Source organism: Aquila chrysaetos, chromosome 9 (genome assembly GCF_900496995.4).
Source record: "Aquila chrysaetos chrysaetos chromosome 9, bAquChr1.4, whole genome shotgun sequence".
NCBI classification, from domain to species: domain Eukaryota; kingdom Metazoa; phylum Chordata; class Aves; order Accipitriformes; family Accipitridae; genus Aquila; species Aquila chrysaetos.
The window spans coordinates 26,631,374-26,644,541 of NC_044012.1; the positions used below are offsets into that span (position 1 = coordinate 26,631,374).

At 50.4% G+C, this 13,168-nt stretch overlaps 1 protein-coding gene across 5 annotated transcripts; it reads right to left on the reverse strand.

Annotated features, from left to right (window-relative positions):
* Positions 1 to 701: 701 nt before the first annotated feature.
* UBQLN4 (ubiquilin 4) lies at positions 702 to 13,083 on the reverse strand. Of its 5 annotated transcripts, XM_030025675.1 has the most exons (13): positions 12,891 to 13,005; positions 11,093 to 11,253; positions 10,949 to 10,999; positions 10,674 to 10,825; positions 7,966 to 8,171; positions 7,365 to 7,627; positions 5,948 to 6,106; positions 4,997 to 5,222; positions 4,468 to 4,607; positions 3,936 to 4,019; positions 3,191 to 3,306; positions 2,373 to 2,550; positions 702 to 1,917 (listed from the first exon to the last, which is right to left on the reverse strand). In XM_030025675.1, exons 3-13 carry the CDS (start codon positions 10,961 to 10,963, stop codon positions 1,765 to 1,767), a joined length of 1,692 nt encoding a protein of 563 aa, XP_029881535.1. In that variant the 5' UTR covers positions 10,964 to 10,999; positions 11,093 to 11,253; positions 12,891 to 13,005; the 3' UTR covers positions 702 to 1,764. The 5 variants fall into 5 exon arrangements, with proteins under 5 accessions (XP_029881535.1, XP_029881536.1, XP_029881533.1 ...); XM_030025676.2 differs by lacking the exon at positions 11,093 to 11,253 and having other exon boundaries at positions 12,891 to 12,989; XM_030025673.1 differs by lacking the exons at positions 10,949 to 10,999; positions 11,093 to 11,253 and having other exon boundaries at positions 12,891 to 13,083.
* Between the last annotated feature and the right edge of the window lie 85 nt (positions 13,084 to 13,168).

Below are 13,168 nucleotides of genomic sequence, written 5' to 3' on the forward strand. Positions count from 1 at the left end.
AAGAAATCCACATGTATGTGCACAGACTCCAAGGGAAGAGATTAGGCTAGGCTTTCTGAATCCTCATCTAAATGACCCCAGTCTCATGATGCACATACACAAAGGCAGGCGCATTTCCAGCCCGCATGCACTCCCATGTTTTCTCACGCAACCACTGTTCCACCTACGCTCTCCAACAACACACAGTATTGATAGATCCCATCTCCAACTCAGAAGCAAGCTGGGTGCAGCAGGTTTTACAGGTATACAAGAAGGCAGCACTGGGATTCCTCCCATTCCCCCCTCACTGCCCAATCTTCTCCTACCAAAAGAAACTTTAAAAAAAACCCCAAAACCCACTAACACCCAGCTAACAGCAAGCACTGTGCAGAAAAACCTGCTGGCTTCTGTGGATCAGGTCATCCAAATACAGCAGAACTACTTGTCCTACACATACTTTAAAGTCCCTAATTCAAAGGAAGCTTCCAACCAGGCGTGTTTAGGGCCAGATTTTGGGCAAGCCTTCAGCAGCATTTCTTAAGTGTCAAAAAGGTTTCCTGCTACAAGAGGGAAGGAAGCCCGGCCAGGTGGGGAGGTTGCACAACACCCCACATGATCTGCAAGAGGTAAGTGTGGGGGACAAGACAGATTAATCACAAGTAACTAGGGGAACTCAACCAGCTTCAATGTGGCAATCGAGGAAGATACATGGAGTGCAGGGAGACAGATGGTTGTGCGCATTTATTTTTCTTTGATAAAAATGGTATGCAAATTACACAGCCATGGAGGCTCTTGGGAAAATATCACCCTGCTGGTCCTCGGGGAGTTTCTTGGAGAGTCTTAACATTCAAACACACCAAAACTGGGGGGAGGGGGAGAATGGAGGATGGATCTAAACTGGGAAGAACATGAACTTCAACATTTTCCAGTGAAGCAAAAAGATCGTTAACTTATTTTTCAATTTTCTTTTTTGTTTTTACACTTTCAGGACTGAGCCTACGAAGCACAAGAGTCAACAAACCCCTGACACCGCTGCGCAAGAACTAAATCGCTTCAGCAGAAACACACCTTTTGAACACTCTTCTGCATGGCACTTTCAACTCAAGTTCAAGAACAGCAAGCCTGATCCCTGAAGGCATCTAGGCTCCTTTACACCATCCCAAAAGTGTAAAGAGGCCATACTTCAAATGCAGTTTTCATGCACATTAACCCTCTACCAGGAGATCAGAGGCACCTGTGTGCAAGGGACACAGGCTCAGTTCATCCAGTGAAACATTAAGACAAATAACACCAGAAATTTCCAGGTCATTTCAATTTTTCTTTTGATCCATTCCCAATAAGATGCTGGGAGAAATAACCAAAACCAAACTTGGCTCAAGTTTTAAATATTTGCCTGAAAGGAGGACTAGGGTGGGGAATCATGTACAGTTAAAATCAAGCTACTCAAAACACAATCTTTCAGGTAAGTAACTAGAAGTATCGCCTCTACCATCTAGAGAGAGAGAGAGAAGAGTGTCTGAGACAGAGGGCATATTTAGGAAAAAATACACATCTGAAGTCTCTGTGGCCACGATGAGAACTGGAATCCACATACAAGCCAGTTAAAGAGCATTTCAACATGAAATCTTAACTTAGTAGGAAGGTCAGGGGTTAAGCTGTATCTTTTTGTTTTAAATACATGGACAGCTGTCAGATATGAAAATGATTGTGGGCTTTCCTGAAAGATCCCCCTGTGCATGTGTATGGATGCATGTGCTGACATCTGTGGGGCAGCATGACAAGAGTTTAGGAAGGCTGGGAGCCCAGCAGTCTCTCAATAGCTGCGTTGATGTCTCCACCAGTGGCTATAAGCGCCTGGAGGTTGGCCTCACGATTAATGAAGCCCATGGCATTCAGCTGCTCCAGCTGCTGTTGGAATCGCACTTCAGGACTCTGCGCCTACAGAAGGAAAGGACAAAGACCTTAGAGTCAGACAGCAGAGATCAACATCCAATATGGGCAGCGTCAGCAACGACGGCTGAGCAGGGACCCTGAGCTCAGCTTTAGGCATACTGAAAATATTCCAGGCTCGTTTACTGTTGTTACCCATCTCCCCATGGGCTTTGGCACAGCAGCCACACTGTGCACACAGTTAGTCCAAGTTCTGCACCTACGGAGATAGCAGCGCTGGGAGGAGGATCCCTGGCACTCTTAGCTTCAAACCTGTGCAAAGGGTTACTACACCCCAAAGAACTAGCCAGCCTCAGACACCAAACTTAGCATAAAGCACCACAGCCAAGAGAAACCTCTCGGGGACCACATCCCTAGAGTGAGTGGGATTGGGACAGCCTCTAGCTCACCCTGGAGATGCCCCTCCCCAGAAGTGTATCAGCATGCAGCTGGGCATTACATACTTGAGAGCTTCCTCCGGCCAGCAGCTGGATCATCTGCTGCATGAGCTGCTGTTGGGGGTTACCACCCCCAGCTGGAGAGGCACTGGCCGGCGTCGAAGCAGAGGGAACAGGGTTCTCCGGGATTGTGCTTCCTCCTGTGGAGGACGGGGGCATTCGAGGCATGCCGAAGGAGCTGAGGCTGCAGAGGAAGGCAGGGCGCGCTCAGAGGCAAGCTGGCACTTCTGGGTGTCCCCTGAGAGCTGGGCAGCACAGTAACCAGCAGGCTCTGCCAGGCTGGCCCTCACTGAGGCCCATACTACAGGACAGCTTTGTAAATTAAACCGGCTGCGTTTGTATCCTGGTCACACATGGTACTGGGAGTAAGCAATCCTAACAGAGGTGCAGGCCTGAAAGGAACTGCAGAGACTGAATGTGACCCACGCTGCCACAGAACAGAAGACCTGAGGGCTGCCAGCAGACCAGTCTGCCCCAAGGTACCCACCCAACCTTGTGGCTGTGCATCTCATACTGTTCAAGTTCAGAGATAAAATTCTTGAGTTCAGCCAATACTGAATACAGCAAACAAAAGATGGAGGAGGGACCAAGTGGTTTCCAAACCTTTTTGTCCAAAAAGGGTCAAAGACTTCCCGCGTGAAGTATAAACAAGCAGAAAGTGCTAATTAGCTGGAGTTCACAGAGGCCTGCAGGCACACACACATGCAGAAGTCCCCATGACAGTGCCCTAAGCAGATCTCCTCGAAGAATCAACAGCTAGTCTGCATGCTGGTATCAAGCATGCCAGCTCTGCCTGCAGAAACCCACTCTAAAGCGCTTATTACCTTGGCACTAGTCCTGGGGCCTCCGTTTGCAGGGTCTGGAGTCCCTGCTGGATCTGGAGGAGCGCCTGCATGGCGCGGGGGTTGGTGAGAATGGAGAGGGAGTCTGGGTTCTGCATCTGGGAACAAAGGCAAAAAGACACAACGGTACCAAACAGTGAGAGCTTCCGCAGCCAGAGATGCACCAGGTTTCAATCTGAACAACAATCAGCATAGAGCTGCGCCTCTCGCCCTGCAGCCAGAGCGAACCTGCGAGTCTGGTTCCTCCTTCAAGTCTCCAGACTGCAGGGCTCATCTGCAGAGATACTCATAGGGTTTAGATCAAATTTCCTAAATGAACTGGGTGAATCAGATTAGAACTGGGGGCACAAGCCTTTGGAATTAAAGTGATTTTATTTGATTTACCTGAGTGAACCAGCTGCTCTAGCACAATTAACTGTTTTAATTTTTGTAAACTCATTACAGTGAGAGACTGTCCACACACGAGTTTCATGTAGCTTAACTAGTCTAATCTGAAGTCCACCTTTAGGTAATTTAGATTACTTAATTTAGATTGCCTTGTCTAAACAAGCTCTTCCTTTCTCTCTTCCCTGTGCAAACCCCTTTCTTTCACAGCCCAAACCACCCAAGCCCACATGCTTCCTAGTCCACTTGACTAAGCAGCCGAGATACTCCCTTTCCTACAGAGGATGGAAAAGCTCTGGAGCCCAGGGCTGAGAGCAGCACAGGGCCAGACAGGGGCCTTTACCTGCTGCAGGAAGACAGGGAGCTGAAGGCGGAGCTGTTCTTGAAGCTGTGGATTCCCAGCAAAGAGGGGGACATTTACCATGATCTAGCAAGAGACAGCACACGTAGGTAGGGTCAGAGGGTTGCTGCCACTGGCTGTTAAACCCTACGTAACTAAGCCATGAAGAACAAGTCAGTCACGCCCCTGACTCCCTCCCTGGGCTTTCAACATGTTCCCCTGCTAATGGGGACCAAAACAGGACAGCTCAATTCCTGGCAGCAGTGTTGAACTGGGGCCACTTGACCATGGGCAAAGAGAAGGGCCATTCCCATGTCGCTTGGAAAATCACCTTTTTTGTTAGGGGCTCCTAAGACACAGGGTTCAGTACTGTGACTGCCTTCGAACTATTGAGAAATACAACAAAACTGTCTATATTCACTCAGCTCTCCCGTTTCTGCAAGAGGAACCACTCCAGCTATAGAAGCAGACTGGTTCTCACAAGCATCGTGCTCACAGCCTGTCTGACAATAGAAGAAAACTGCAACACTTTTACCTGTGCTGCAAAGTCTGGGTTCTGGGCAAGAGTTTGCATCATGCTCCGCATGTAAGGGGCGGATATCATGTTCTGCATCAGCTGAGGGTTTTCAGAAATCTGCTGCAGGAGCCCTTGCATCTCTGGACTGTTAAACATGCCTGCAAGGGGAAAGGGAAGAGAAGACAAAGGAAAACCCATTAGAAGCCTAAGCACTGCTGCAATGCCTGAAATACAACACGACATATAACAGCAATGCCTTTGCTTCATCCCCTGGCCAACAGTGCATATCACTGTGGACAGCCACGGTAGTGCTTTCCTTGCCACTCTCCCACACTCTTGAGGGCTGCAGGGACATCAGAGTTCCCAAAGTAACCCTCCAACAGGCACACCACAGATAAGCCATCTGTGCTTGCAACTGGGCTAGAATCACTCATCTGGAGAGCAGCCACGGACAGGCACTCAAATGCCAGAGGGAGCCGCCCTCCAAGGAAGCCTGGGTGACCTGTTTAGTCAGTAGCACTCTCTGGTTCCTCTCCCGCTTACGTACCAGCCCCAATGCTAGCAGCATTCAGCCCAAAGGGGTTGGATACAGTCGGTGTGCTTTGGGTGGTTGCCGAGCCAGTGCTCCCTTCACTGCTGGGTGGCTGGCTCTGGGAAGCAGGGGGTGTGGGACTCCAGGGGTTCGGTAACGGCTCTCTGTTCTCTGTCCGCAAAGGCTGAGAGCTTGAGCTATCAGAATTTCCCGTCAAGGAAGAGAAAGGATTGTTGCCAAACTAGGGAAAAAGAAAAAAGAAATAGCTGTAATCAGTTAGCCCCAGCAGAGAATGTCGGACTAACCCCACCACCATACAAGCTAGGGAACAGCCCATCATATTCATCCAGGTCCAGAATTTGCTAAACGCATGCCATAATTTGCCTCCTGAGGAATGTGTAATTCACAACACACCTCGCTCACAGAGAGACCAGGCTCAAGAAGTGGCCACAGCCCTAGATTTGGCTCCCAAATGCAGGGCTTCAAAACATCCATGTAAAATCAGCACCCGGACATACCAGTAGGTAATGCTAGACTGGAGTATGTCTGCACAGCCTTTTGCAGACAGACCTGTGCTCACTCCTCCTGTGCTTCAAGCCAGCTGGATCTCAGCCAGCTCCAATCCAAAGGCGTCAGGCTTGAGCTAATACAGTAAGCTGGGCTGAGAGCAGAGGGCTGTGCTAACGAAGCTATGGGGCCTTCACATCAGTGATGGCTGGCATCCAGCCTGCTTGGAGACCAAAGGAGCGAGGGCAGGTCTCTGCTCAGATACACCAAACTGTGTAATAAAAGCAGATGACAGGCACTGCACAATGTTCTCCTGCTAGTGGCTGCATTCATCATCTGGAGTGGGAGGGGTGGGCAGCCAATGTTTGGGAAGGCTGCCCCGTTAGCTCGGGGGTCAGGGAAAGACCCCTTTCCCATGCTCAGCACACTACACCCCACTTACAGGAATGCAGCCAATACCTGCTCCCTGGCTGCACTAAACATGGGCTCCTGGATGTCCGTGTACATCCGGCGCAGGGCGTTGTATCCTCCTGGAATGCTCTCGAGGTTACTCAAAGCACGGTCCTGGTTCCGCATCATCTCCTGCATCATGGCAGGGTTACGAGCCAATTCCATTGTCTGGGAGAAGGGCAAAAACATGGAAAGCTCAGGCCTATATGCACCATGGAAGACCAGAGTGGATCAAGAGAGTGGTTAGCAGCCCAGTGGTATTCTACTGATCTACCAGCCAAGTGCTGAAAGAGTTAAATCCCAGCTCCCAGCAGAAAGAGTATAATTAAACCTGTTTCACAGCCAGAGAGCAGAGAGATCATTTATCCAAGCAAAGAGAGCCCAGGGATCCTGGCTCCTCCCATCCTTGCTCAGCTCTCTTCCTTCTCAACCTCAATTCTGCTGGATGAGATTGTTTTGTTTCTAAGCAGTATCAGGACATCCAAACATTTAACACCCATATGTTCCCACTCAAAGTAGATGGACTGCATTCAAAAACTGAGAAGGTAGAAGAGATTGGATCCTTCCCATTTCAAGAAAACCAAGAAATTCACCCTCTCCAGACTTCTGATGGGTCTCCCCTGCACAAGGAACATTCGGATCTCATTTGAAATGCTGCTTTAGTATGGATCATTCACAATTTAGTCCTGCAGCTCTGGAATTTCATGTGTGGCTGACAGTTGAAAGAAAGATAACTGAGAAGCAGATGGAAACTAGGCTCATTCAGGAACAACCCAGAAAGACCTTCTGACAAGTTTTCCTGGGGGAACAGCAGAGTCCTGTCAACGGCTATTTAACGCTCAAGGCTCTCACTCATCCCTTATGCTTCCCTTCCGACGAACCTTCGGTCTTCCAGATAGCCAGGCCTCTAGGGCGTGGGTCCTCTCTGTTCTGGAATTGTACAGAAAATTGAGACCTCTAGGATCCCAGCCTATGACTAGTGCTCTCCACTGATACAGGCAGTAAAATATTGACTGTACAGCTCTGCAGTCTATACTTAATCTATCAAGAGAAATGGAGAGAAACAAAAAGCTTTTGCAGTAGCTTCACTTCTCCGTGACTGCTTTTACTCCCATCCCTGAATCAGAATACAATATCCTTCTATGAAGCATGCTAGGATGATCCCAGCATCCTTTTTTGCCCAACACATGATGAATTCAATAGCCCTGAAAGGGAGATAAGAGTTGCAAGTATGTGGGTTGAGTAAGCAGTATTCACATAACTGAAGACCACCATCTGTTTGTGGGGAGCTTACAGCAGGAAGGAAAAGATCTCTAAAAATCACTGATCTGGCATTCACACACTCCCTTTGGAGAGCAGACACTGAAGCTGGTCCACAAAGATGCTCCTGAACATGCTTTAAACAGGCCCTGGCATGCTGACTCACCTGCCTCATAAGCTCTGGGTTATTCAGCATGTGGCTTATCTCTGGATTTCGCTCCATGAGCTGCTGCATCTGGGGATTGGCCATGATCATCTGTCTCATGAGGTCAGGGTTAGACATCATGTTCTGCACCAAGGGATTCTCCATGATCTGAGAAAGCATCTCTGGGTTAGACATCAGCTGCCGCTGCATCTGCTGCTGGAGCTCCATGAAGTTGGCAGAGCCCATCCCAAGATTGCCCAGCCCAGTGATGCCACCAAAGCCAGCTGGAGAGGGAACAACACACAGGGAGAGAGATGTGAGTCAGTAACTGTCGACAGCTGCAAAAAGAGGACAAGCACATCAGCTGAACTGCACCCACACTAATCTAGGGGTATCCTACATTTCTACGGCAGCCAGCTCCTAGGGAGGACACTCCCTGCACATGCTTCATTAAGGGCTTTGGCATTATCCTGAACAGGGAAACCAAGGTATGCCAGTGGAAGCAACTCATGCAAAGCCTCCAGCAAGCAGAGACAACTACAGGGGTCAAGAACCCCAATTCCTTGGTCTAATCCTAGGAAATTCTTCTTTCGTGTCACACCTTCTCACAGCCATCACTTACACAGGATGGATGTAGCACTATTAGGGCCTCCATCTCCAGGACCTCCCATGGTCCCTGACCCACTGCTCCGTCTGCTGCCATTCCCTGTGTCAGAAACGGCACTGCTGGATGTGGAAGGCTGAGATGGGGCAGCAGGAGAAGAAGGGGTTGCAGTGGGGGCAGAAGCAGCATTGGGGGCAGAAGCAGCAGATGTTGAATCTTGGACCCTGCAAAGAAACAAAAGAAGGCATTAAACTCCTGAGATTCAGGAACAGTGAGCAGAGTCCTCTGTGGGGGACACAGGACGGTGCACCTCATGCTGACCGAGCATCCCTTCATGCCTGTTGTCCCCACAGCAGCCAGACCTGGCTGCTTCCAGTCCCACCTGCACAGATGCACAGCTGTGCTCCCAGATGTCTTCCATGTGCTGGAATCTGCCTCCCATCCTGATGCATAACAGCCCCTGACATTTTATCCTGGCCCATATGAAGTGGCTTGACTGGTCTTACCCTGAGCTGTATCTAGCTCTTCCTTGAATCACACTGAACTATTTACCTCAGCTATATCCTTGAGCAATGAGTTTGCTCCAAACAGGAAAATCCTCCTGCTGCTCCCACAGAAACCACAGGAGGTTACAGCAGGGCTAGTGCATAGGGTAAACAAGAATCTGCTTTTCTGCAAATCCTCCCATGCACTGAATATTCCTATCAGTGCTCCTGGCGGCAAAAATAAGTATCAGCATTACTCTACAGATAGGGAAACTGAGGCACAAGGCAGCTAGCATCTGCCCAATGAAGTTACAGAACGTTTCTGGCCAGCTTGGCTATGAATTCACATCTCTGCCACTCGCTGTACCTTGCATGCAAAGCTTCTCCGTCCAACACAAATTGACTAGAACTTCTTTTAATACACACATGCAGATACTGTGCCATAAGCCACAGTGTAGCAGATGCTGGACATCAGCTTTACTGAGTAAACCAACCCAAGCTAGTAACTTGTAATCACAGTTCCTTCTCAGGATTTTTTATAGAAATTTGAAAGAGAACATTGAAAGATTCTCTGAAGCATCTGTAGTCATGACAGTGAGTTCTAGACTAGCGCTGAAGAGCTTTCACATTAAATCAGACCACAAAATTCACTTTACTCACCTCAAATAATGCTATTATGCCACTGACAAGTAAATAAGAACAATGATTTCTTCTTTTTTTTTTTTCCAAACCAAGAATGATTCCTTTCTCTAACTCCCTTTCTTTTTTCACTCTTATTCCAGGACTTCAAAAATGAAACCTGAAGGTCCCTGTCCACTTTCCAGACTCACCTGACTGCTGCTGAAAACCAACGGCCACTGAGAGGGAGGCAGAGAGTGGGGAAACAAAGCAAATAGGAAGCTGAACAAAAAAGGAAGGAGGAAGCTGGAGAAAGGTCACTTGGTTTCTCTCAGCACAGGAAGAGGCTGTAATATCTTCAGTAAGCACTTATCTGTGACTATTAGCGGGGAAAAAAAGGAGCAACCCAGGACAGCTCTCTTGTTTACCCTTTGAAATGGTTCACAAATACCGCAGTTTGCTGTGGAGACAGTGGTAAACAGCATCAGGCTGTCAGGCTACCTGGAGATGCAGAATCCAGGCAGAGGCATCCTGCAGAAGCTGACAATACACATGCTTGTCTTTGTAAAAAAGAGTTGGGGGGGAGCACTAATCTTGACTAAGCCAGTAAGGCAGGTCTCTCAGGGGACAGCAGAACTGCACAAAGAGACACAGACCTGTTAGCTCATCAGGAGCCCAACCAGACTGCAGCAAGGAGCCCAAGAAATGGTTGCGAAGGGTGTTTCGAGATCAACAAGATGTGGCTGCGCCTCAAATACAGCAACTGTCCCCAAGAACCTTCTGTGCTCAACACTCCGCTGGATAGCACTGGGAAAAGCCTAACCCTGCAGGACCTTGTGGTCAATCCCAAGTCCCTTTCTCAGGCCAACACAAGTGAGGCATGTCCAAAGTGGGAGCTGGGTGCCTACAGTACTGTACCTGAGCTAACAACCACACCGCTGCATGCACGTGGTCATACGGTCTGAGCCTCCACGCATTCCCACTGAGGCGGAGCACCCACCTGTCTGCACCTGCCCATGCAGACATGCCTATAGGTACCACACAGAAACACTGTTGTGCCCCACAGATAGTGCTCTGCACATGCAGCATGCATCCCATGGCACCTAAGAGTGTGAGCACAGCCTTAGAGCAGAGTACATGATAGGAAGCAAAAGAAAAACTGGGCATTAGTTGCAACTTCAACACGAATTCATTGGGAAAGTAATTTCTGTTAACAACAACTTATCTTTGTTAGAACTAATATCAAGTTTTAGTGGGTTCTTTCAAGATGACTAAATTATAAAGGCTCAAAATACTCAAAGCCACATACACAAGATGTGTTAAAGACGAGTCAACCCCCTCAGGTACTTGCCAAAAACTTACACAGCTGTGTAACCTAGGGAAAAGACAGGCCAAGTGATAAACCCCCCAGCTGCACAGCAAAGCCGTGGCAGAGAGCGAGCCTGAGCCTGGGAGAGTTCTCCTGCCGGATCACCGCTGCCAGACTCGCACACGCCCCAAAGCCAGTACTCAGGCCTCGCACAAGAACTCTGCTTCAGTCACCAATAGGGCAGAAATGCTCCACCATCATTTAGTCGCATCATCCATTTACCATCAGCCCCCCAACATGAAGCAGTTTCTTACTTCTGTGGAGTCTTAATGACCAAGTGTACAGTCAGCCCATCTTTGATCCCATGTTGATTCAACGTGTCTCCATCCTTCAGGATCTTCCCAGCAAAGATCAGAACCAGCTGATCCTGTTTGGCTTTAAACCGCCTGGAAATCTCTTCTTTGAACTGAAAAACAAACAAAGCATTTTTCAGGCAAAGGACCAAGACCAGAAATTTAAAGCTAATACTCCAGGTATCATATCCACTATGCAAACAGCATAAGGAACTGACAGTCCTTTAGTACCTCACCCAAAAGGAGCCCATGCAGGTACCAATTCAGTCACCAGTTGCTGAGGATGTCTGAGGCGTTAAGAAAAAAAACAACAAAACAACAAAGACAAGCTCTACACTTACAAAATGTGGAGTAAATTTCAGAAAGAATAGAGCAATTACCTCAAGAAGAGCTGAAGGCTTCCAAAGCAAGATCAAGTGTGTCTCTTAGGTCTAATCCAAATACACCATTTATCCTCTGAATGACTGAACTGTTTTTGCCTCTGCTCATTTGATTTTTTTCCTAAGGAAAGCCCAACTCTGATTTAATACAGGACAGAGCTCTATGGAAAAGGGAACAATCCTTTATCAGCCAATGGAAATAAACTAGGTCTTCTCCAATTCCTATTTCTGCAACTGAATTCCCTATGAGCATGCCACACCACATAACATGGACACCTCTTCTTTACTGTGTGATGGGGTGGGATTAACATCTGCCAATAAGATTGTCATTGCTAGCCCAGTTGGGGCATTCCCAAGTTGATTTGCGAGGAAAAAAAAGCCTTGCATTTGGAAGCCACAAACTACAGCAAATTCAGAGGGAAAGGCCAGGAGGGAAAGAAAAGCACACACCTGTCCCAGAGGAGCTCATAGCTTTCGCGCCAGAACCCTCAAAAACAACGCCTGGGAGAGCACAGCCCTGAGCCCCAGGTCATCCTGGCCGCAAAGCTTTAGGCCCTCCTCTGCACAAAGCTGTCACTTAACATCCTGCTTATACCGACAGGCTCTCAGGAGCCGACCAGCAAGGAGCAGGAGGGCCATACGTCCTACAGCAGCTGCCTACCCCACAACTCTGCTCCCCAGAGACCTCCACCAGGTCCTTCACACCACAACCTTGTGCCCTACACCCCAGATCAAAGCACGCAACAAGCCAAGAAGCCAAGAGCCGTGCCGATGACACTTTGTCCCAGCAGGCACAGCCACTTCGATGGTGCTTGAGCCAGTCATTGCAAATTCCAGCCCCCTCCTGCTCGCCCCATACCACCGTGCCCTGTGAATCTCCCTTACAAGAGCAGACAGCCCCCAGCCCACACATGGGCTGATGTTCCCTTTTCTCTCCTCCATCCAACCTTTGCCCCAAAGACTTGCCCAGCCCCAAGGGATCTGCCTCCCAGCGTCCAGACCCACCCCACAACACCCAGCTGTATCCCCACAGGCAACCCCACACACACACTCAACTGGCTCTGCCCCCAAAAGATGTTTCTCCCCATCACAGCACCCTTCCCATACCAACCGCTCAAGGAACACCTTCCCTTCCACTCCCCGTGCAGCCCAGCCCACGGGCCAAGCCCCCAGATCCCCACCCCGATCCTTCACACTCCTCTCCCCACAGCTACCATCCACCCCAAAGCTCCATTCACCACGACCATGACCACTCCCCACAAAGCCACTCTCCAAGCCCCTCACACCCCCCCAACAACGCCCTGCTTTTGACACCCACGAATCCTCCCACGCATTACCCCCAGGACCATCTCCCCTCCCCCGGGACTGTCCCCATCCCTAGTGTCAGGTCCCCACTCAAAGGTCCCCCCAAGCCCCCGCCCTCACTCAGGTCTCCCAGCTCTCTCAAAGCCTGGCTCCCGCAAGGTCCCAAAGGCCAGGTGTGCCCCCCAGGTCGCCCCCCCCGAGCCAGATCTCCAAAAGCCCTCCAATTCCCTCTATCACCCACCTCCAACCCAAAGCCATGTTCCCCCACTTCTCAGGGCCCCCGACTCCCTCACTCCCCCTCGAAACTCCTCCCCCTTCCCCAAAGCCAGGTCCCACCCCAAAAAGCCCCCACACTCAGCTCCCCAGCCCGTCACGCCCCCAAAACCAGCCCCCCCCCCCCCCCCCAGGTCCCCTCAGTCCCTCACCCCCAAGCCAGGTCCCCCCCAGGCCCCCCTCTCCCCTCCACACCCCCCAGGCCCGCCCCCGCCCCCACCTCGCGCACGGAGGCGCCGTCCGCGATGACGATCTCCTCCTTGTCCTTGGGGGTCTTCACCGTGACGCGGATGAGAGCCCCGCCGGGACCTCCCAGCCCCGCCTCGCCCTCCCCGCCGGGGCCGGGCCCGCCGCCGCTCGGCTCCGCCATCTTCACCGCCCGCCCCACCAGCCCGGGCCGCCACCAGAGAAAGGCGGCGCACGCCGCCGCGCGAGAGCGGCGCCCCGGCCCCCAGCGCCGCCGCTACCGCCCCCTAGCGGCCGGCGGGAAGCTAGCAG